At 41.0% G+C, this 21,480-nt stretch overlaps 1 protein-coding gene across 2 annotated transcripts in view; it reads left to right on the top strand.

Moving 5' to 3' along the window:
* CDYL2 (chromodomain Y like 2) overlaps positions 1-21,480 on the top strand; it is a 240,705-nt gene that overhangs the window by 156,743 nt on the left and 62,482 nt on the right. For both annotated transcript variants that reach the window (XR_002734661.2, XM_023226834.2), the window contains exon 3: positions 17,204-17,421. Coding sequence is in view for 1 of the 2 variants with exons in the window: in XM_023226834.2 (XP_023082602.1) it covers positions 17,204-17,421 (218 nt within the window). In the remaining variant the exon portion in view is untranslated. The remainder of the gene's footprint in view (positions 1-17,203; positions 17,422-21,480) is intronic.

The following is a 21,480-nucleotide window of genomic DNA, read 5'->3' as shown; positions in this document are numbered from 1 at the left end:
TTTTTTTTTTTTTTTTTTTTTTTTTTTGAGACGGAGTCTCGCTCTGTTCCCCAGGCTGGAGTGCAGTGGCCGGATCTCAGCTCACTGCAAGCTCCGCCTCCCAGGTTTACGCCATTCTCCTGCCTCAGCCTCCCGAGTAGCTGGGACTACAGGCGCCCACCACCTCGCCCGGCTAGTTTTTTGTATTTTTTAGTAGAGACGGGGTTTCACAGTGTTAGCCAGGATGGTCTCGATCTCCTGACCTCGTGATCCGCCCGTCTCGGCCTCCCAAAGTGCTGGGATTACAGGCTTGAGCCACCGCGCCCGGCCATACAGAGCAGTTTTAACTGCCCTAAAAAATCTCCTATGCTTCACCTATTTGACCCTCTCCTTATTCTACTGGAACCTCTAGCAACCACTGATCTTTTTACCTTTTCATACTTTTGCTTTTACTAGACTGTTTTATAGTTGGAATCATATATAGATTTTTCAGACTGGCTTCCTTAACTTAGTAATACGCATTTACTATTCATTCTTTCTTTGTGACTTGATAGCTAACTTTTTTAAAAAAATTTAATTTTTGTGGTTACATAGTAGGTATATAAATATATGGGGTACATGGGATGTTTTGATACAGGGATGCAATGCATAATAATCACATCATGGAAAATGGGGTATCCACCCTCTCAACCATTTATTCTTTGAGTTACAAAGAATCCAATTACACTCTTTTAGTTATTTTAAAGCGTAGGTTAATTATTGACCAGAGTCACCCTGTTGTGCTATCGTATACTAGGTCTTATTCATTCTTTCTATTTTTTTGTCTCCTTAACCACTTCACCTCCCCCACCTCCCACCCTAACTGTCCTATTCTGTATGAGCTCAATTGTTTTGGTTTTTAGATCCCACAAATAAGTGAGAACAGGTAATGTCTGTCTTTTTGTGCCTGGCTTCTTTCAGTTAGCATAATGACCTCCAGTTCTATCCATGTTGTTGCAGATGACAGGATCTCTTTTTTTTATGGCTGAATAGTACTCCATTGTGTATAAGTACCACATTTTCTTTATCCATTTGTCTGTCGATGGATGCTTAGGTTGCTTCCAGATCTTGGCCATTATGAACAGTGCTACAACAAACATGAGAGTGCAGATATCTCTTCGATATACTGATTTCCTTTCTTTTGGGTATATACCCGGCAGTGGGATTGCTGGATCACATGGTTATTCTATTTTTAGTTTTTGGGGAACCATCTAATTGTTCTGCATAGTGGTTGTACTAATTTACTTTCCCACCAACCGTGCGTGAGAGTTCCCTTTTCTCCACATCCTCTCCTGCATTTGTTACTGCCTGTCTTGTGGGTATAAACCATGTTACGTAAAATGTGGTGAGATGATATCTCATTGTAGTTTTGATTTGCATTTCTCTGATGATCAGTGATGTTGAGCACCTTTTCGTATCCCTGTTTGCCATTTGTATGTCCTCTTTTGAGAAATGTCTAAATCTTTTGCCCATTTTTTAATTGGATTAGATTTTTTTTTTTTTTTTCCTATAGAGTTGTTTGAGCTCCTTATATATTCTGGTTATTAATCCCTTGTCAGATGGATAGTTTGTACATGTTTTCTCCCATTCTGTGGGTTATTTCTTCCTTTGTCGATTGTTTCCTTTGCTGTGTGGAAGCTTTTTAACTTACTGTGATCCCATTTGTCCATTTTTGCTTTGGTTAGCTGTGCTTGTAGGGTATTGCCCAGGAAATTTTTGCCCAGACTAATGTCCTGGGGATTTTCCCCAGTGTTTTCTTGTAGTAAATTCATAATTTGAGGTCTTAGATTTAAATCTTTTCAAATTTGATTTGATATTGGTGTATGGCAGGAGGTAGGATAGGGGCCTAGTTTCATTCTTCTGAATATGGATATTCAGTTTTCCTAGCACCATTTATTGAAGAAGCTGTCTTTTCCCCAGTGTGTGTTCTTGACGCCTTTGTCGAAAATTGGTTCACTGTAGGTGTGTGATTTGTTTCCAGGTTCTCTATTCTGTTCCGTTGATTTCCATGACTGTTTTTATGCTAGTACCATGCTGTTTTGGTTACTGTAGCTCTGTAGTGTAATTTGAAGTCAGGTAATGTGACTCCTGCAGTTTTGTTCTTTTTGCTTAGGATAGCTTTGGCTATTCTGGGTGTTTCACAGTTCCATATAAATTTTGTTTTTTTCTGTTTCTGTGAAGAATATTGTTGGTATTTTGAGAGGGATCACATTGAATCTGTAGATTACTTTCGGTAGTATGACCATTTTAGTGATATTGCTTCTTTAAATCCATGAACATGGAATATCTTTCCAGTTTTTGGTGTCCTCTTCAATTTCTTTCGTCGGTGTTTTATAGTTTTTATTGTAGAGATCTTTGACTTCTTTGGTTAACTTAATTCTAGTTATTTAATTTTATTTGTGGCTATTGTAAATGGGATAACTTTTTTTTTTTTTTTTTTGAGATGGAGTTTTGCTCTTGTTGCCCAGGCTAGAGTGCAGTGGCACCATCTCTGCTCACTGCAACCTCCACCTCCAGGTTCAAGCAATTCTCTTGCCTCAGCCTCCCAAGTAGCTGGGATTACAGGCATGCACCACCATGTCTGGCTAATTTTTTGTATTTTTAGTAGAGATGGGGTTTCACCATGGCCAGGCTGGTCTTGAACTCCTGACCTCAGGTGATCCACCCACCTTGGACTCCCAGAGTGCTGGGATTACAGGTGCGAGCCACCGTGCCTGGCCTGGGATAACTTTTTTTATTTCTTTTTCAGATTGTTTACTGTTGGCATATAGAAATGCTGTTGATTTTTGTATGTTGGTCTTGCATCCTGCAACTTTATTGAATTTATTGGTTCTAATAGTTTTTTGGTGTGGAGTCCTTAGTTTTCCCAATATAAGATTATATCATCTGCAACCAAGAATAATTTGCCTTCTTCCTTTCCACTTTGGAAGTCTTTTGTTTCTTTCACTTGTCTAATTACTCCAGCTAGAACTTTCAGTACTATGTTGAATAACGGTGGTAAAAGTGGATATCCTGGTGCTCTGGATCTTAGATGAAAGGCGTTCAGTTTTTCCCCATTCAGCAGGATACTAGCTGTGGGTCTGTCATATGTAGCTTTTGTTATGTTGAGGTATATTCCTTCTATGCCAGTTTTTGAGGGTTTTATCATGAAGGGGTGTTGAATTATATCAAATGTGTTCTCAGCATCAGTTGAAATAATCATATGGTTTTTGTCCATCATTCTGTTTATATGATGTATCACATTGATTGATTTGTGTATGTTGAACCATGCTTGTATCCCAGGGATAAATCCCACTTGGTCATGATCTTTTTGACGTAATGTTGAATTCAGTTTGCTAGTATTTTGTTGAGGATTTTTGCATCAATATTCATAAGAGATACTAGCCAGTAGTTTTCTTTTTTTGATTATTTTTTCTTTCTGATGTTGGTATCAGAGTAATACTGGCCTTGTAGAATGAGTTTGGAAGTATTTCCTCCTTCTCTACTTTTAAGAATAGTTTGGTAAAAGTTTGTTAAATGTTTGGTAGAATTCAACAGTGAAGACATTGGGTCCCGGACTTTTCTTTAATGGGAGACTTTTTATTATGGCCGTGATATCACTATTTGTTTATTCATCTGTTCAGGTTTTGGATTTCTTCATGGTTCAGTCTTAGTAGGTTGTATGTGTCTAGGAATTTGTCTCTGTCCTGTAGATTTTCCACTTTATTTCTTGTAATTGCTCATGGTAGCCACTGATGATCCTTTGAATCTCTGCAGTATCAGTTAAAAGGTCTCCATTTTCATCTCTGATTTTATTAATTTGAATCTCCTCTCTTTTTTTCTTAGTCTTGCTAAATGTGTGTCAATTTTGTTTAGCTTATAGAAAAAACAACTTTTTGATTCATTCGTCTTTTGTATTGTTTTCTTCTTTTCAATTTTATTAATTTCTGCTCTGACCTTTTTTTTTTTTCATCTAATTTTGGTTTGATTTGCTCTTGCTTTTCTAGTTCTTTAAGATGCATTGTTAGGTTGTTTATTTGAAGTTTTTCTTCTTTTTTGATATAAGCACTTAAAGCGATAAAATTCCCTCTTAGTACTGCTTTAGCTATATCCCATGGGTTTTGGTATGTTTTGTTTCCACTATCATTTGTTTCAAGAAATTTTTCGATTTCCTTCTTAATTCGTTCATTTAGGAGTAGAAGAGAATTCTGCAGCCATTGGATGAAATATTTTATAAATATTAGGGCCATTTGGCCTATAGTGCAGATGAAGTCCAATATTTCTTTGTTGATTTTTTGTCTGGAAGATCTGTCCAATACTGAAAGTAGAGTCTTCAAGTCTTCAGCTCTTACTATATTGGGGTCTGTTTCTTTAGCTTTAATAATATTTACTTTACATATCTGGGTGATCCAGTGTTGGGTATGTGTATGTATATATATATATATATTTAAAATTGTTGTATCTTCTTGCTGAATTGACACCTTTATCAATATATAAGACCCTCTTTATCTTTTCTTATAGTTTTTGTCATGAAGTATATTTTGTCTGACATCGGTATAGCTACTGGTACTCTTTTTTGGTATATCCATTGGCAAGGAATATCTTTTTCTATCCTTTTTTTTTTTTTTTAAGTCTATTTGCCTTTAAAGGTGAAGTATGTTTCTTGTAGGCAGCAGATCATTGGGTCTTTTTTGTGGGGGGTGTTTTGTTTTGTTTGTTTGTTTGTTTGTTTTGAGACAGAGTCTTGCTCTGTCACCGGGCTGGAGTGCCATGGCGCAATCTCAGCTCACTGCAACCTCCGACTCCCTGTTTCAAGCAATTCTCCTGCCTCAGCCTCCCAAGTAGCTGGGATTACAGGCACATGCCACTGTGCCCAGCTAATTTTTGTATTTTTAGTAGAGACAGGGTTTCACCATGTTGGCCAAGATGGTCTTGATCGCCTGACCTCGTGATCCGCCTGCCTTGGCCTCCCAAAGTGCTGGGATTACAGGTGTGAGCCACCACACCCAGCCTGGGTCTTGTTTTTTAATTCAGCCACTCTGTCTTTTGATTGAAGAGTTTAGTACATTCACATTCAATGTTATTATTGATAAGTAAATACTTACTCCTGCCATTTTGTTTTTTGTTTTCTGGGTATTTTGTGCCCTTCTTTTCCTTCTTTCTTTCGTTCTTGTCTTCTTTATAGTAGAGGTGCTTTTTGTCTGGTTATGTGATTTAGTTTGTTGTTATTTTTTGTGTACTTATTATATATTTTTTGGCTTGAGTGATATAGTTTGGCTCTGTGTCCCCACCCAGATCTCATCTTGAATTGCACTCCGATAATTCCCAAGTATTGTGGGAGGGACCTGGTGGAAGATAATTTGAATCATGGGGGTAGTTCCCCCATACTGCTCTCATGGTAGTGAATAAGTATCATGAGATTTGATGGTTTTATCAGGGGTTTTCCTCATTTTCTCTTGCTACTGCCACGTAAGACGTGCCTTTCACCTCCCACCATGATTCTGAGGCCTTGTCAGTCACGTGGAACTGTTAAGTCCAATTAAACCTCTTTTGTTCCCCAGTCTATCCAGTGTCTTTATAAGCAGCATGAAATTGGTACAAGTAGAGTGGGACATTGCCGAAAAGATACCTGAAAATGTGGAAGTGATTTCGGAACTGGGTAACAGACAGAAGTTGGAACAGTTTGGAGGGCTCAGAAGAAGACAGGAAAATGTGGGAAAGTTTGGAACTTCCTGGAGAGTTGTTGAATGTCTTTGACCAAAAGCCTAATAGTGATATGGACAATAAGGTCCAGGCTTAGGTAGTCTCAGATGGAGATGAGGAACTTGTTGGGAACTGGAGCAAAGGTGACATTTGTTATGTTTTAACAAAGCGACTGGTGGCAGTTTGCCCCTGCCTTCGAGATTTGTGGAACTTTGAACTTGAGAGAGATGATTTAGGGTGTCTGGTGGAAGAAATTTCTAAGCAGCAAAGCATTCTAGAGGTGACATGGGTGCTGCTAAAAGCATTCAGTTTTAAAAGGGAAACAGAGCATGAAACTTTGGAAAATTTGTGACCTGACAATGTGATAGACAAGAAAACCCATTTTTTTTTTTTTTTAGGAGAAAGTCAAGCCAAGTGCAGAAATTTGCATAAGTAATGAGGAGCTGAATGTTAATCCCCAAGACAGTGGGGAGGATGTCTTCAGGGTATGCCAGGGGTCTTCACAGCAGCCCCTCCAATCACAGGCCTGGAGGCCTAGGGGAAAATGGTTTTGTGAGCTGGGTCCAGGGTCTTATTGCTGTGTGCAGCCTTGGGACTGACTTGGTGCCCTTTGTCCCAGGTGCTCCAGCCATGGCTGAAAGGGGCCAACATACAGCTTGGGCCATAGCTTCAGAGGGTGCAAGCCCCAAGCCTTGGCAGCTTCCATGTGGTGTTGAGCCTGTAAGTGCACAGAAGTCAAGAACTGGAATTTGGGAACCTCCACCTGGCAGCTTCCATGTGGTGTTGAGCCTGTAAGTGCACAGAAGTCAAGAACTGGAATTTGGGAACCTCCACCTAGATTTCAGAAGATGTATGGAAATGTGTGGATGCCCACACAGAAGTTTGCTGCAGAGGCAGGGCTCTCATGGAGAACCTCTGCTAGGGTGTGTGGAAGGGAAATATGGGCTCAGAGCCCCCACACAAGTCCCTGCGGGGGCACCGCCTAATGGAGCTGTGAGAAAAGGGCTACCGTCCTCCAGACCCCAGACTGGTAGATCCACTTACAGCTTGTGCTGGGCACCTGGAAAAGTCGCAGACACTCAATGCCAACCCAGAAAGTAGTCAGGAGGGAGGCTGAACCCTGCAAAGCCCCAGGGATGGAGCTGCCCAAGACCATGGGAACCCACCTTTTGAATCAGCATGACCTGGATGTGAGACCTGGGGTCAAAGGAGATCATTTTAGAGCTTTAAAATTTGACTGCACCGTTGGATTTTGGACTTGTATGAGCCCTGTAAACCTTTTGTTTTGACCAATTTCTCCCATTTGGAATAGCTGTATTTACCCAGTACCTGTACCCCCACTGTATCTAGGAAGTAACTTGCTTGCTTTTGATTTTACAGGCTCATAGGTAGAAGGGACTTGCCTTGTCTCAGATGAGATTTTGCACTGTGGACTTTTGGGTTAATGCTGAAATGAGTTAAGACTTTGGGGGACTGTTCGGAAGGCATGATTGGTTTTGAAATATGAGGACATGGCCTGGCGCGGTGGCTCAAGCCTGTAATGCCAGCACTTTGGGAGGCCGAGACGGGCGGATCACGAGGTCAGGAGATCGAGACCATCCTGGCGAACACGGTGAAACCCCGTCTCTACTAAGAAATCCAAAAAAACTAGCCGGGCGAGGTGGCGGGCGCCTGTGGTCCCAGCTACTCTGGAGGCTGAGGCAGGAGAATAGCGTGAACCCGGGAGACGGAGCTTGCAGTGAGCTGAGATCTGGCCACTGCACTCCAGCCTGGGCGACAGAGTGAGACTCCATCTCAAAAAAAAAAAAAAAAAAAAAAAAAAAGAAATATGAGGACATGAGATTTGGAGGGGCCGGGGGTGGAATAATTTGGTTTGGCTCTGTGTCCTGACTTAAATCTCATCTTGAATTGTATTTCCATAATTCCCATAATTGTGGGAGGAACCCGGTGGGAGATAATTGAATCATGGGGGCAGTTTCCCCCATACTGTTCTCATGGTAGTGAATAAGTCTCATGAGATCTGATGGTTTTATCAGGGGTCTCCACTTTTGCGTCTTCCTCATTTTTCTCTTGCCACTGCCGTGTAAGAAATGCCTTTCACCTCCTGCCATGATTCTGAGGCTTCCCCAGCCACGTGGAACTGTAAGTTCAATTAAACCTCTTTTTCTTCCCAGTCTACCCAATGTCTTTATCAGCAGCGTGAAAATGAACTAATACAATGAGGCTTGCAAATAATACCTTATATCTTGTTATTTTAAGCTTGTAACAACACTATTTGCATAAAGAAACAAACAATAAGAAACTAATAAATATATAATTTTTTTTAGATGGGGTCTCGCTCTGTTGCCCAGGCTAGAATGCAGTGGTGAGATCTCAGCTCACTGCAACTTCCGCCTCCTGGTTCAAGCCATTTTCCCACCTCAGCCTCCCAAGTAGCTGGGATTACAGGGGCATGCCACCACGCCCAGCTAATTCTGGCATTTTTAGTAGAGACCGGGTTTCACCATGTTGGCCAGTCTGGTCACGAACTCCTGACCTCAAGTGATCCACCCGCCCTGGCCTCCCAAAGTGCTGGGATTATAGGCATGAGCCACTGCACCCAGCCACTAATAAATATTTTATACCTTAACTTCATCCCCCTGCTTTTTAACTTGCATTTCTATTTATATTTTATTGTACTATGTCTTGAAAAGTTGTCGTAGTTACTATTTTTGACTGGTTCATTGTTTAGTCTTCCTATTTGATAAGAGTAGTTTACATCCCACAGTTACAGTGTTACAGTATTCTGTTTTTTCTGTAAACTTACTATTGCCAGTGGGTTTTATACCTTCAGATGATTTCTTATTGCTCGTTAACATCCTTTTCTTTCTGATTAAAGTGCTTCCTTTAGGCATTTCTTGTAGGAGAGATCTGGTGTTGATAAAATTTCTCAGCTTTTGTTTGTCTGGGAAAGTCTTTATTCCCTCTTCATGTTTGAAGGCTATTTTTACCAGGTATACTATCCTAGGGTAAAAGGTTTTTGTTTGTTTGTTTGTTGTTTTCTTTTAGCACTTTAAATATGTCATGTCACTCTCTCCTGGCCTGTAAGGTTTCCACTGAAAAGTTTGCTGCCAGATGTATTAAAGCTCCATTGTATGTTATTTGTTTCTTTTTTTCTTGCTGCTTTTAGAATCTTTTCTTTATCCTCGAGCTTTTGGAGTTTGATTATTAAATGCCTTGAGATAGCCTTATTTGGGTTAAATCTGCTTGGTCTTGTACTTGAATATTGATATCTTTCTCTAGGCTTGGGAAGTTCTCTGTTATTACCCTTTTGAATAAACTTTCCACCCCCATCTTTTTCCCTACCTCCTCTTTAAAGCCACTAACTCTTTAGATTTGCCCTTTTGAGGCCATTTTCTAGATCCTGTAGGCGTGCTTCACTGTTTTTTATTCGTTTTTCTTTTGTCTCCTCTGACTGTATACTTTCAAATAGCCTGTCTTCAAGCTCACTAATTCTCTCTTACGCTTGTTCAATTCCACTATTCAGAGTCTGATGCATTTTTCAGTATGCCAGTTACATTTTTTAGCTACACAATTTCTGCCTGATTCTTTTTAATTATTTCAATCTCTTTGTTAAATTTATCTGATAGAAGTCTGAATTGCTTCTCTGTGTTATTGTGAATTTCTTCGAGTTTCCTCAAAACAGCTACTTTGAATTCTCTGCCTCAAAGTTCACATATCTCCTTTGCTCCAGGATCAGTCCCTGGTGCCTTATTTAGTTCATTTGGTGAGGTTGTGTTTTTCTGGATGGTCTTGATTCTTGTAGATGTTTGTGTCTGGGAATTGAAGAGTTAGGTATTTATGTCTCCCCATAGCTGCCACAGATGGGAATGTGCTGAGTCTCACCTGAAGCCACTAAGTCTCAGAGTCTTACCCAAGGCCCTCTACGTGGTACCTGTATATTGCTGCTGGTTATTCAGGGTTCTTCAGTTAGCAGGTGATGAATCCTTCCAAGATGGGGTCCTTTCCCTTGAAGGCAGCAGGTTCCCTCTGGCCCAGACTGTGTTCAGAAATATCTGGGAGCTAGGCCTAGAAAGAGGGCCTCATGACTCTGACCAGTGCCCTATCCTGCTGTGACTGAGCTGTTAACCAAAATGCAAGAAAAAGTCTTCCCCACTCCTCTCTCTCCTCTCCTCAAGTGGAAAGGAGGCATCTCTTTTGGAGACTTGAAGTGTGCAGTCTGGTGTTAGGAGAGCGGTGATACCGGCAGTCCCTTAGCCACCCCAGCTGGTATCTCAGTGGGTTGTGTGCCCCCTGAGTCTCCTGGCTCTGGGCCCAGTTCAGGACTAGGATTGGCCTTGGAGTTCTAGCCCTTGTGGCCTAGACTGCCTTTCAAGTTTATTTAGAGCCCCAGAGCACTTTGTCCCATGGTGGCAAGGCTTGCAGGAACTCAAGTTCTGACCACTGATATCAGTGATTCTCCTCTGGCTAGGACTGGTCTAAGTGCTCCCTCCGTGGGTAGACATCAGCTGAGTTTGGTATGGTTTTGCTTTCTGCTGTAACAGGACAACAGTGAGTTCAATGCCTCACAATTGCTACACTCTCCCTTTCCACAGTGCACAAACATGCTTTCCATACTACACTACTGCTGCAAGAGAAAGGGAGAGCGATGGCATTTGTGATTCAAGACTGCTTTTCTTACCTCTTCGGTGCTTCTTTCAGCAATATAAAGTTAAAACCAGGTACTGTCTGTGAGTGCTCACCTGATTTTTTGTTCTTATGAAGGTCGTTTTTGTTGTGTAGATAGTTGTTAACTTGATGTCCTTGCAGAGGAGAGGGGACGATCCATGGAGCCTTGTATTCTGCCATCTTGCTCCATTCCCTCATAACTCATTTTTATTGCTGAATAATATTCCATATTGTGGATGTACCACAGTTTATTTATCCCTTCACTTACTAAAAGACATAATGGTTGCTTCCAGCTTTCGGTGCTTTGAATAAAGCTGCAGTTTTTTGTGTTTTGCTTTTGTTTTGTGACTCTTAAGATTTCAAATCATTAGGGTGAATACCTAGGAATGGTGGTTGCTGGTTGATATGGTAAGACTATGTTTAGCTTTTTAAGAAAAAACAAAACTGTCTTACAAAGTAGCTGTGCCATTTTATATGCCCACCAGCAGTGAATGAGCGTTCCTGTCACTCAGCATCCTCTCCAGCTATTGGTGGTGTCGGGTTTTTGGATGTTAGCTAATCTAATGTGTGTGTAGTGGTACCTCCTGGCTTTAATTTCCTTGCTCTAGTTCCCTAATGAAAAATGATGGTGAATATCATTTCATAATGCTTATTTGTCATCTGTATAACTTCTTTGTTGAGGTGTCTCTTCAGATCTTTTGCCCATTTTAAAATTATTGAAATTATTTTGTTTAAATTATGTTCTTTGTAATGTCCAGTGTAACAATTTTTTATTTCATGGATCATGTTTTTAGTGTCATATCTAAAAACTCATTGCAAACCCAAGTTCCCTAGGGTTTCTCCTATATTATCCTCTGGGAGCTTTATAATTTTGCATTTTACATTTAGGTCTGTGATTCATATTGAGTTAATTTTTTTTTTTTTTTGAAAAGTACAAGGTTTGTGTCTAGGTTCTTTTTTTCCTTTTTTCAAATGGATATCCATTTGTTTCAGTACCATTTGTTGAGAAAGACTATCCTCTCTGCATTGAATTGTCTTTATTTCTTTGCCAAAGATCACCTCAGTATATTGCTGTGCATCTATTTCTGGGTCATCTGTTATATACCACTGATGCATGTATCTATTCTTTCACCAGCACCACGCTGTCTTGATTACTTTAGCTTTGTAGTAAGTTTTGGAATTGGGTAGTGTGAGTCCTCCAACTGGATTCTTACTCATCAGTATTACCTAGGTCTTTTGCCTTCCCATATAAAGTTTCGAATCATTTTGCCATTATCTACAAAATAGCTTGCTGGAATTTGAATTGGGATTACATTGAGTCTGTAGATCAAGTTGGGAAGAATTGACATATTAAAAATACTGAGTCTTGGCCAAGTGTGGTGGCACACACCTGTAATCCCAGAACTTTGGGAGCCTGAGGCGGGAGGATTTCTTGGGGTTGGGAATTTGAGACCAGCCTAGGCAACATAGTGAGACCCTGTCTCTGTGAAAAATAATAAAATAGCCGGGTGCGGTGGCTCACGCCTGTAATCCCAGCACTTTGGGAGGCCGAGACGGGCGGATCACGAGGTCAGGAGATCGAGACCATCCTGGCTAACACGGTGAAACCCCGTCTCTACTAAAAAATACAAAAAACTAGCCGGGCGAGGTGGTGGCGCCTGTAATCTCAGCTACTCGGGAGGCTGAGGCAGAAGAATGGCGTAAACCCGGGAGGCGGAGCTTGCAGTGAGCACTCCAGCCTGGGCGACAGAGCGAGACTCCGTCTCAAAAAAAAAAGAAAAAAAGAAAAATAATAAAATAGCCAGGTGTGTTACCACATGCCTGTAGTCCCCGCTACTTGGGAGGCTGAGGAGGGAATACAGTTTGAGCCTGGGAGGTTGAGGCTGCAGTGAACTCTGGTAGCACCACTGCACTCCAGCCTGGGTGACAGAGTGAGACCTTGTCTCAAGAAAAAAAAAAAAAATTGAGTCTTTCAATTCATGAACACAGACTATTTCTCCATTTACTTAGATTTTTTTTGTTTCATCACAGTTTTACAATTTTTCACTTATGGATCCTGTACATATTTTATTAGATTTATATCTAAGTATTTCATGTTTTGGATGCTGTCATAAACAATATTTTTTAAAGTTTTAAAATTTACATATAATAGTTTTACATGTTTTTGGAATACATGTGATACTTAGATACCTGCATACGATGCGTAATGATCAAATCAGGGTAATTGAGATATCTATCACTTCAAACATTTGTCTTGTCTTTGTTTTGGGAACATTCCAGTTCCTCTAGCTACTTTGAAATATACAATAAATTATTGTTAAGTATAATCTCTCTATTTTACTAAATACTAAAACTCAATATATTTTTTAAAAAACATCAAGTTCCAGTTGCTCATTGCTGGTATATGAAAAAGTAACTGTCTTTTGTCTGTTAACTTTGTATTCTGTGACCTTACTGTATTTGCTTATTAGTTCAGGAGTAATTGTTTTTCTTTTTATCTTTTTTTCCTTAATCCAGTTCTTTCGTAGTTTCTATGTAGACAGTCTTGTCTTCTGTGGACAAAAATCGTTTTATTTATTTCTTCCCAAACTCTATACACTTGTATTTCCCTTAAAACTTTTTTCTGCAATAGCTAGGATTCTCAGTGTGATATTGAAGAAGAGAAAGAACATCTTTTTCTTATTTCAGATCTTAAGGGCAAAGCATCCAGGTTTTCACCGCTAAGTATGACATTATCTGTAGGTATTTTGTAGATGTTCTTTGCCAAATTGAAGAAGTCCGTTTCTTTTTCTTTTCTTTTTTTCTTTTTTTTTTTTAAGTTTGTGCTTTTTAGTAACTAAAGGATTTTTTAAATGTACTTTAAGTTCTGGGATACATGTGCAGAATGTGCAGGTTTGTTACATAAGTATACCCGTGCCATGGTGGTTTGCTGCACCCATCAACCCGTCATCGACATTAGGTATTTCTTCTAATGCTATTCTTCCCCTAGCCCTCTGCCCCCAGACAGGCCCCGGTGTGTGATGTTTCTCTCCCTGTGTCCACCTCCCTCTTATGAGTGACAATATGCAGTGTTTGGTTTTTCTGTTCATGTTTTAATTTGCTGAGATTGATGATTTCCAGGTTCATCCATGTCTCTGCAAAGGACGTGAACTCATCCTTTTTTATGACTGCATAGTATTCCCTGGTGTATATGTGCCACATTTTCTTAACCCAGTCTATCATTGATGGGCATTGGGTTGGTTCAAAGTTTTTGCTGTTGTGAACAATGCTGCAGTAAACATATGTGTGCATACATATGTCTTTATAGTAGAATGATTTATAATCCTTTGGGTATATACCCAGTAATGGGATTGCTGGGTCAAATGGTATTTCTGATTCTAGATCCTTGAGGAATCACCACACTGTCTTCCACAATGGTTGAAGTAATTTACACTCCCACCAAAAGTGTAAAAGCTTCCTATTTCTCCACATCCTCTCCAGCCCTGCCTTACTAATGATTGCCATTCTAACTGGCATGAGATGGTATCTCATTGTGGTTTTGATTTGCTTTTCTGTAATGACCAGTGATGATGAGCTTTTTTTCATACATTTGTTGGCTGCCTAAATTTCTCCTTTTGAGAAATGTCTGTTCATATCCTTTGCCCACTTTTTTATGGGGTTGTTTGGGTTTTTTCTTGTAAATTTGTTTAAGTTCCTTGTAGATTCTGGATATTAGCCCTTTGTCAGATGAATAGATTGCAAAAATTTTCTCCCATTCTGTAGGTTGCCTGTTCACTCTGATGATAGTTTCTTTTGCTGTACAAACACTCTTTAGTTTAATTAGATCCCATTTGTCAATTTTGGCTTTTCTTACCATTGCTTTTAGTGTTTTAATCATGAAGTCTTTGCCCATGCCTATGTTCTGAATGATATTGCCTAGGTTTTCTTCTAGGGTTTTTATGGCTTTAGGTCTTACGTTTAAGTCTAATCCATCTTGAGTTAATTTTTGTATAAGGCATAAAGAAGAGGTCCAGTTTCAGTTTTCAGCATATGGATAGCCAGTTTTCCCAACACCGTTTATTAAATAGGGAAACCTTTCCCCATTGCTTGTTTTTGTCAGATTTGTCAAAGATCAGATGGTTGTAGATGTGTGGTGTTATTTCTGAGGCCTCTGTTCTGTTGCAGTGGTCTATCAGTCTGTTTTGGTACCAGTACTGTGCTGTTTTGGTTACTGTAGCTTTGTAGTATAGTTTGAAGTCAGGTAGCATGATGCCTCCAGCTTTGTTCTTTTTGCTTCGGGTTGTCTTGGCTATACAGGCTTCTTTGTGGCTCCATATGAAATTTAAAGTAGTTTTTTCTAATTCTGTAAAGAAAGTCAGTGGTAGCTTGATAAGGATAGCATGGAATCTTTAAATTACTTTGGGCAGTATGGCCATTTTCACAATATTGATTCTTCCTATCCATGAACATAGAACGTTTTTCCATTTGTTTGTGTCCTCTCTTAATTCCTTGAGCAGTGGTGTGTGGTTCTCCTTGAAGAGGTCCTTCACATCCCTTTTAAGTTGTATTCCTAGGTATTTTATTCTCTTTGTAATAATTGTGAATGGGAGTTCACTCATGATTTGGCTCTCTATTATTGGTGGATAGGAATGCTTGTGATTTTTGCACATTGATTTTGTATCCTGAGACTTTGCTGAAGTTGTTTATCAGCTTAAGGAGATTTGGGACTGAGATGATAGGGTTTTCTAAGTATACAATCATGTCATCTGCTAACAGAGACAATTTGGATGAGGAAGTCCCTTTCTGTTGGATTTTGTGAGATGCTTTCTCTACATCAATTGGTATGATCATATGGTTTTTCTTCTTTTAGCCTGTTGATATGGTGGATCACATTGATTGATTTCCAAATATTGAACCAGCTTCTTATACCTGATTGTGGCATATACCTCTCTTTACACATTTATGTGCTAATACTTTGCTGAAGATTATTTTTCCACCTGTGTTCATGAGAGATACAAGTCTACTATTTTGTGTTCTTGTAATGTCTTTATCTGCCTTTGGTATTAGGGCAACGCAAGCTTCATGGAATGAATTAATTAGGAAGTGTTCCTCTGAACCTGTTTTCTGGAACAGCTTGTGGAGAATTGGTATTATTTCCTCCAGAAATGTTTGGTATAATTCTTTGTGCTTGATGCTGTCTTTGTTAGATTATTAATTATTAATTCAATTTCTGTAGTAGAAATTCCTTCAATTTCTTTTTTTATAGGCCTATTCAGATGAGATGATGTATTTCTCCTTGTGTATATTTTGGAAGTTTGTGTCTTTAAAGAAATTTCATCTAAGTTATCAAATACATGGGCAGAGCAGTTTTTCTTAGTACTCCTTTATTATCCTTTTATTTTTATTACTTTTTTATTATTTTTATTATACTTTAAGACCTAGGGTACATGTGCACAATGTGCAGGTTTTTTACGTATGTATACGTGTGCCATTTTGGTTTGCTGCACCCATTAACTCGTCATTTACATTAGGTAGTTCTCCTAATGCTATCTCTCCCCCTTCCCCCCACCCCACGACAGGTCCCGGTGTGTGATGTTCCCTGCGCTGAGATCATCCAAGTGATCTCATTGTTCAATTCCCACCTATGAGTGAGAACAAGCAGTGTTTGATTTTCTGTCCTTGCAGTGGTTTGCTCAGAATGATGGTTTCCAGCTTCATCCATGTCACTACAAAGGACATGAACTCATACTTTTTTATGGCTGCATAGTATTCCATGGTGTATATGTGCCACATTTTCTTAATCCAGTCTATCATTGATGGACATTTGGGTTGGTTCCAAGTCTTTTCTTCTGTGAATAGTGCCACAGTAAACAGACGTGTGTGTGTGTCTTTATAGTAGCATGATTTATAACATCAATAGTGATGCCCCCTCTTTCATTTCTGATATTGGTAATTTGTATCTTCCTTCTCTCTCTCTCTCTCTCTCTCTGTCTCTCTCTCTCTCTTTTTGGATGGAGGTATTTGGGAAATGTTTTCAAAATACACATTTAAGCTTCTTCCTGTACCTGCTTCCAATGGAGGTTTGGAGGTGTTGGCTTGGCCTTGCTTTCTTTAGAACACCCCAGAGCTCCTGATGTATCCTGTGTGAGGCCGAAGACTGGGAACCATTATACATCTGGATCATTCTGTTTTTAGTTTTCAAACCTTTTCAGCAGGGTGCTTTCAGGCCATTTGTGAATGTTAATATGTGAAAGAGAAAAATGCAAAACCGTTGTAATTGATTTGCGAGAGGAGGAGAGAGACCTAAGGACACTGCCTGGTTGGTACTCATCCGTCTCATCTCAAGGCAGCCCCCAAGGAAGTACTGGGGGGTCCCAGAGCCCCATCTCTGATTCTCATATTAAATAAGATCATGCCCGTGATGTGTTTGAGGATGGTGCTTGGCACATAATACAGGTTGGATAAAGGTTAGCTGCTGGTCTTGCTCTTATTGATAATTTCCTGTCATTCATAGGCATCCACCAGTGGAGAGGGCTGCCTCTCATGGTGGTCAGTGGATTGATTCCCTGTGGCCAAGGAATCTGAGCAGAAGCTGATGTATGGGCGAAGAGAATAGAGGACCGCACAGGGCCTTCACAAAGAGCCCTCTAGGTCCTCTCCTGAATTTGGAGATGCAGGAATTCAGCCTGTCTCTTCATCTCCCCTCTTCCTAGGACAGAGGGTGGCACAGGGGAGGAGGTGGTGTGTCCCAGCCACATTCAAGCCTTTCCATTGGAAATCCCAACATCCTGTGATCACGTCCTTCAAGGATTGTGGCCCATTTCAGTTTCTTACATTGTTTATCTGGTTTTGGAAGGCTCTGCTCTGACCAACGGGGGATTGAACCTGCATAGTCCAGTGAAGAGGAAGCTGGAAGCGGAGAAGGACTACGTCTTTGACAAGAGGCTCAGGTACAGTGTCCGCCAGAATGAAAGCAACTGTCGGTTTCGAGACATCGTCGTGCGGAAGGAAGAAGGGTTCACGCACATCCTGCTGTCCAGTCAGACCTCGGATAACAATGCCCTGACACCTGAGGTAAGGGGTGGCAGCCAGAGGGAAGGGCAGGCTGGGCTGTGGCTCCTTCTACTCAGAATGGGACATTGGCTTTCTGCTTCCTTCCATCAGGATGCTGAGGACGGTAACCAGCATGCATAAAAATTTGACTGCAGGGGACAATTTGCTGATCATTTTCCATACATTATCCCATTTGATCTTTATGACCATGTAATAATACCATCTCATCTTATAGATGAAGACCATGGGGAGAGGGACTCACTGAACTGATGGTGGACACAGACTTAGCCAAGGGGCCGACTCAGAATCCAAATGTCACATCTTGGGCTTTTGCAGCTAAACTTTGTTGTCATCAGCATGTCATATTTGTTTGCTGCAGACATCATTCACTCAGTTAATGTGTCTCACTCAGTTTATAATACATATAATATATGTTGCTACATATTATATATATAGTTGAGACAGATCTGTTTCACATACCATAAATTTCACCCTTTTAAAATGTACGATTCAGTGATTTTTAGTGTTTTCACAAGGTTGTGCCAGCATCACCACTGTTGAATTCCACAACATCTTCGTCACCCCAAGGAGAAACCTCGCCCACATGAAATAGTAACTTCCATCCATTCTCCTTTCCCCACACCCTGGAAACCACGCGTCTACCTTCCGTCTCTATAGATTTGCCTATTCCGGACAGTTTGTATCAATGGAAACGTGCAGTATGTAGCCTTTTGTGTCTGGCTTCTTTCACTTAGCATGTTTTCATGTTTCACCCGTGTTGCAGTGTGTATCCACACTTCATTCCTTTCTGTGGCTAAATAATATTCCATTGCATGAATAGACTATATTTTATCTATCAACTTTTCTATTTGTGGGACATTTGTGTTGTTTCTACTTTTGACTTTTATGGATGATATTTCCACAGATGTTACATACAGGTTTTTACGTGAACCTATATTTATATATTTTCAGGTTTCTTGGATATATTTCCAATTTCTAGTAGAATTTTCTTGGATCTTTTCCAGTTGTTAGAATTGCTGGGTCATATTGCTTCCTGTATTTTTCGAGGACCTGCAAAAATTGTTTTCCACAGTGGCTCCCCCATTTTACAGTCTGACCAGTAGTATGTGAGGGTTCTGGTTTCTCCGTATCCTCGCTAACACTTGTTATGTCTGCCTTTTTTATTATAGCAACGCTAATGCATGTGAGGTGGTCTCTCACTGTTGGTTTGGTTTGCATTTCACTGATGGCTAGTCATGTTGAGCATCTTTTCATGGGTGCATTGGCCATTTCTCTCTCTCTCTCCTTTCTCTTCACATCCTTTGCCTATTTTTAAAATGAGGTCACTTTTCTTTCTATTGTTGACTTTTAAGCATTCTTCATATACTCTAGATAGTAAGCCCTTATCAGATATATGACTTGAAAATATGTTCTCCCATTCTGAGAGTTGATTTTTTACTCTTTTGATAGTGCCCTATGGCAAACAAATTTTTAAATTTTGATGAAGTCTATTTTACCGCTTTTTTACATTACTTTTTAAATATTAATCATGCTTATGTCTTAGGTGAATAAAATAGGGAACCAATGAATACTTAATGCAGTGAGGTTGACAACATCATTCAAAATACAGGGTACATGGCGGGAGAAGGGAAGAGATTCTTGACAGCACAAAGGTGGGAAGACGCTCCACTGAGCAGCCTTTTCCTACAAGATGCCTGGGGTAGGGCAGTAGGGTGGCGAATGGCGATAACAGTGACGACGGCCAGTGAGCAGGGGCTCTTCGTTCCTTGTGTTTGCTGTTTATCTTGTGTCATCTCATCACCTCCCTTCTGATGTAGGATTGTTATGATCCACATTGTACAGATGAGGAAATTCAGGCTTAAAGAACCCAGTTGAGCTAGGGTCTCACAACTTAACCAAGTAGGTGTCAGGAGGGCAGGGGTTCTGTTCTTGCCAACCCTTTTGTCTGTTGGTTCATCCCAGTGCCAGGCCCACTGAAGACATTTAACTCCGAGACCCCTTTTCTGTCCTTGAAATATCCTGGACTCTGTTTTTCATAATAGCAATGGGAGGTTAATGAGAAGGGTATGTTTTGGGGGATGCAGTCAAGGGATGACCACTCACTGACACTGGGATACTAGAATGGCCTGGCATTGCCCGGTGTACCCCGTACCTTCAGGGAGGCACAGGAAGTGGGGTGGGTGGGAGGGAGGTGCTGTGATCTTCAGCTTCTGATTGCATTATTATTATGGTTGAAATAGACCCTAGTTCTTTTACAGGCTTGTGTGCGTGGCCGTCTGGAATGACTGACACATGGTGAGGGAAGCACTGTGGCTAAAGCCTTGGGGTTGTGGGGTGGTAGTTGTGTGCTGTGCCTTCTCTAAGCATGGTGTTTTGGGGGCTTCTTTCTCCTCCACCTGTAACAGAAGCATCCCTGGGGTTCTCTGCTGTGTAGACCTCTGTGTAGAATTCAAAGAAGCCTAGAGCGTGCAGTCCACCCCGAAGGCAGCTGTTCATATGTTTATACACCTGGAAACCTCCTTATTTTAAGCTCATCATGACATCTGCACAGACCAGTTTTTCCCAGATTCTTTCTACTTCACTACTTTCTAAAAGCGTGTTCGAAAAAGGCACAGCATTTTCTTTCAACAAACTGCATACATGTGACGTCTCCAACTCAGTTCCTCTGTAGAGCAGCCCTGGGTGGTAACTGTTGCTCACTCATCGTGGAAAACATGTTGTGCTCGACTGATTTGAGGTGCGCAGGTTCTCACCTCCTGAGCTGCGGGCTTGGTTAATTGAGGTTCCTTTCCTAATCAGCGTCGGTCGGTTACAGAACAGGAGGAAAACAGTCAAAGTTAATGATCTGGTATTTTCAGCTGTCTCAGCAACGGAAGGGGGTTGAGTATGTGGGTGAGCCAGCTGACTGGGTAAAGCAGCCCCTAATGAAGGTCCTACTGAAATGAAGAGGCTGTGCGAGAGGAGGAATACAGGTTTTAGTCTAGCAGACCTGGGTTCCAATCCTGCCTTCAACTTACCATGCTGTGACCTTGAGAATTTACTTTGCTGCTCTGAGCTTCCTCCTTTATAGAAATTTTACAGTATTTTGCTGGCGAGATTAGAGATAATGTATGCACAGGGGCCCATAAAGTACCTGGCATACAGGAGGTATCTAATAAATGGTCCTATCATTGATAACGTGAAGCAGAGGCCAGTTAAAGTCCACCAGCAGACCTTGCCTTGCTTGTGAATGGAGGAACCAGAAGGCAACGACTTTCATGGTTATAATTAAACTACTTTTTCTAGTTGTATAGGTGACATTGGTTGGAGTGGCCTCAAGGCCAGAAATTCATACATTACTGTGTGTATTAAGTAGATTCTGAAGCCAGTGGGTTTACTGTGATATTTTTCCTGTCTGGGATACAGCAGAGAACCAGGAGATTAACAGAAATGCCCCTTAAGGAGAGAGTCAGTGAAACAGATTACACAAAGTTCTTCTTGATTGAAAGCTTATCCACTTCCCCACTGGGAGAAGACTCCAGGTCTTCCTTCAGTGTCCTCGGCCTCAGCCCACAATCCTACCACCACTGCCAGGAACACGGCAGACATGCAGGAGTCCCCTTTCACACCCTTCTTGTCATGACCCCATGTCCAAACCTGTCCCAAGGCCGGTTCACCTTTATTCTTGAATAGCTCTTTCATATGTTTACTTCTATTTCCACCATGACCATTACAGTCCACTACTAGGCTATTTTGTCTGGACTACTGTAATTAGCCTTCTCATAAGTCTGCCTGCTTTCATGCTTCCTGCCGTTTCATACATTCTGCATAAGGCAGGCAGAATGATCTTCCAGAAATGCAGCTGTGGCCAAGTCAACCCTTTATACGCACACCCCTCCCCAACCAAATGTATCGATGGCTTCTGATGACCCTGGCTGACAGAACCCTCAGTGTGGCGCAGTCCCGCCTCATCGTGCAGCCCGCCTCACGTACTTCTTCTCCTGTACCCCAGTCACCTGGCTTGCTTTCATGCCCACACCTGCCCCAGGGCCTTTATATGTGTCCCTCTGACTGGAACGG

Source organism: Piliocolobus tephrosceles, chromosome 17 (genome assembly GCF_002776525.5).
Source record: "Piliocolobus tephrosceles isolate RC106 chromosome 17, ASM277652v3, whole genome shotgun sequence".
In the NCBI taxonomy this organism is placed as follows: domain Eukaryota; kingdom Metazoa; phylum Chordata; class Mammalia; order Primates; family Cercopithecidae; genus Piliocolobus; species Piliocolobus tephrosceles.
The sequence above is the reverse complement of the archived record's forward strand: the minus strand, read 5'-3'. Positions and strand labels throughout refer to the sequence as shown.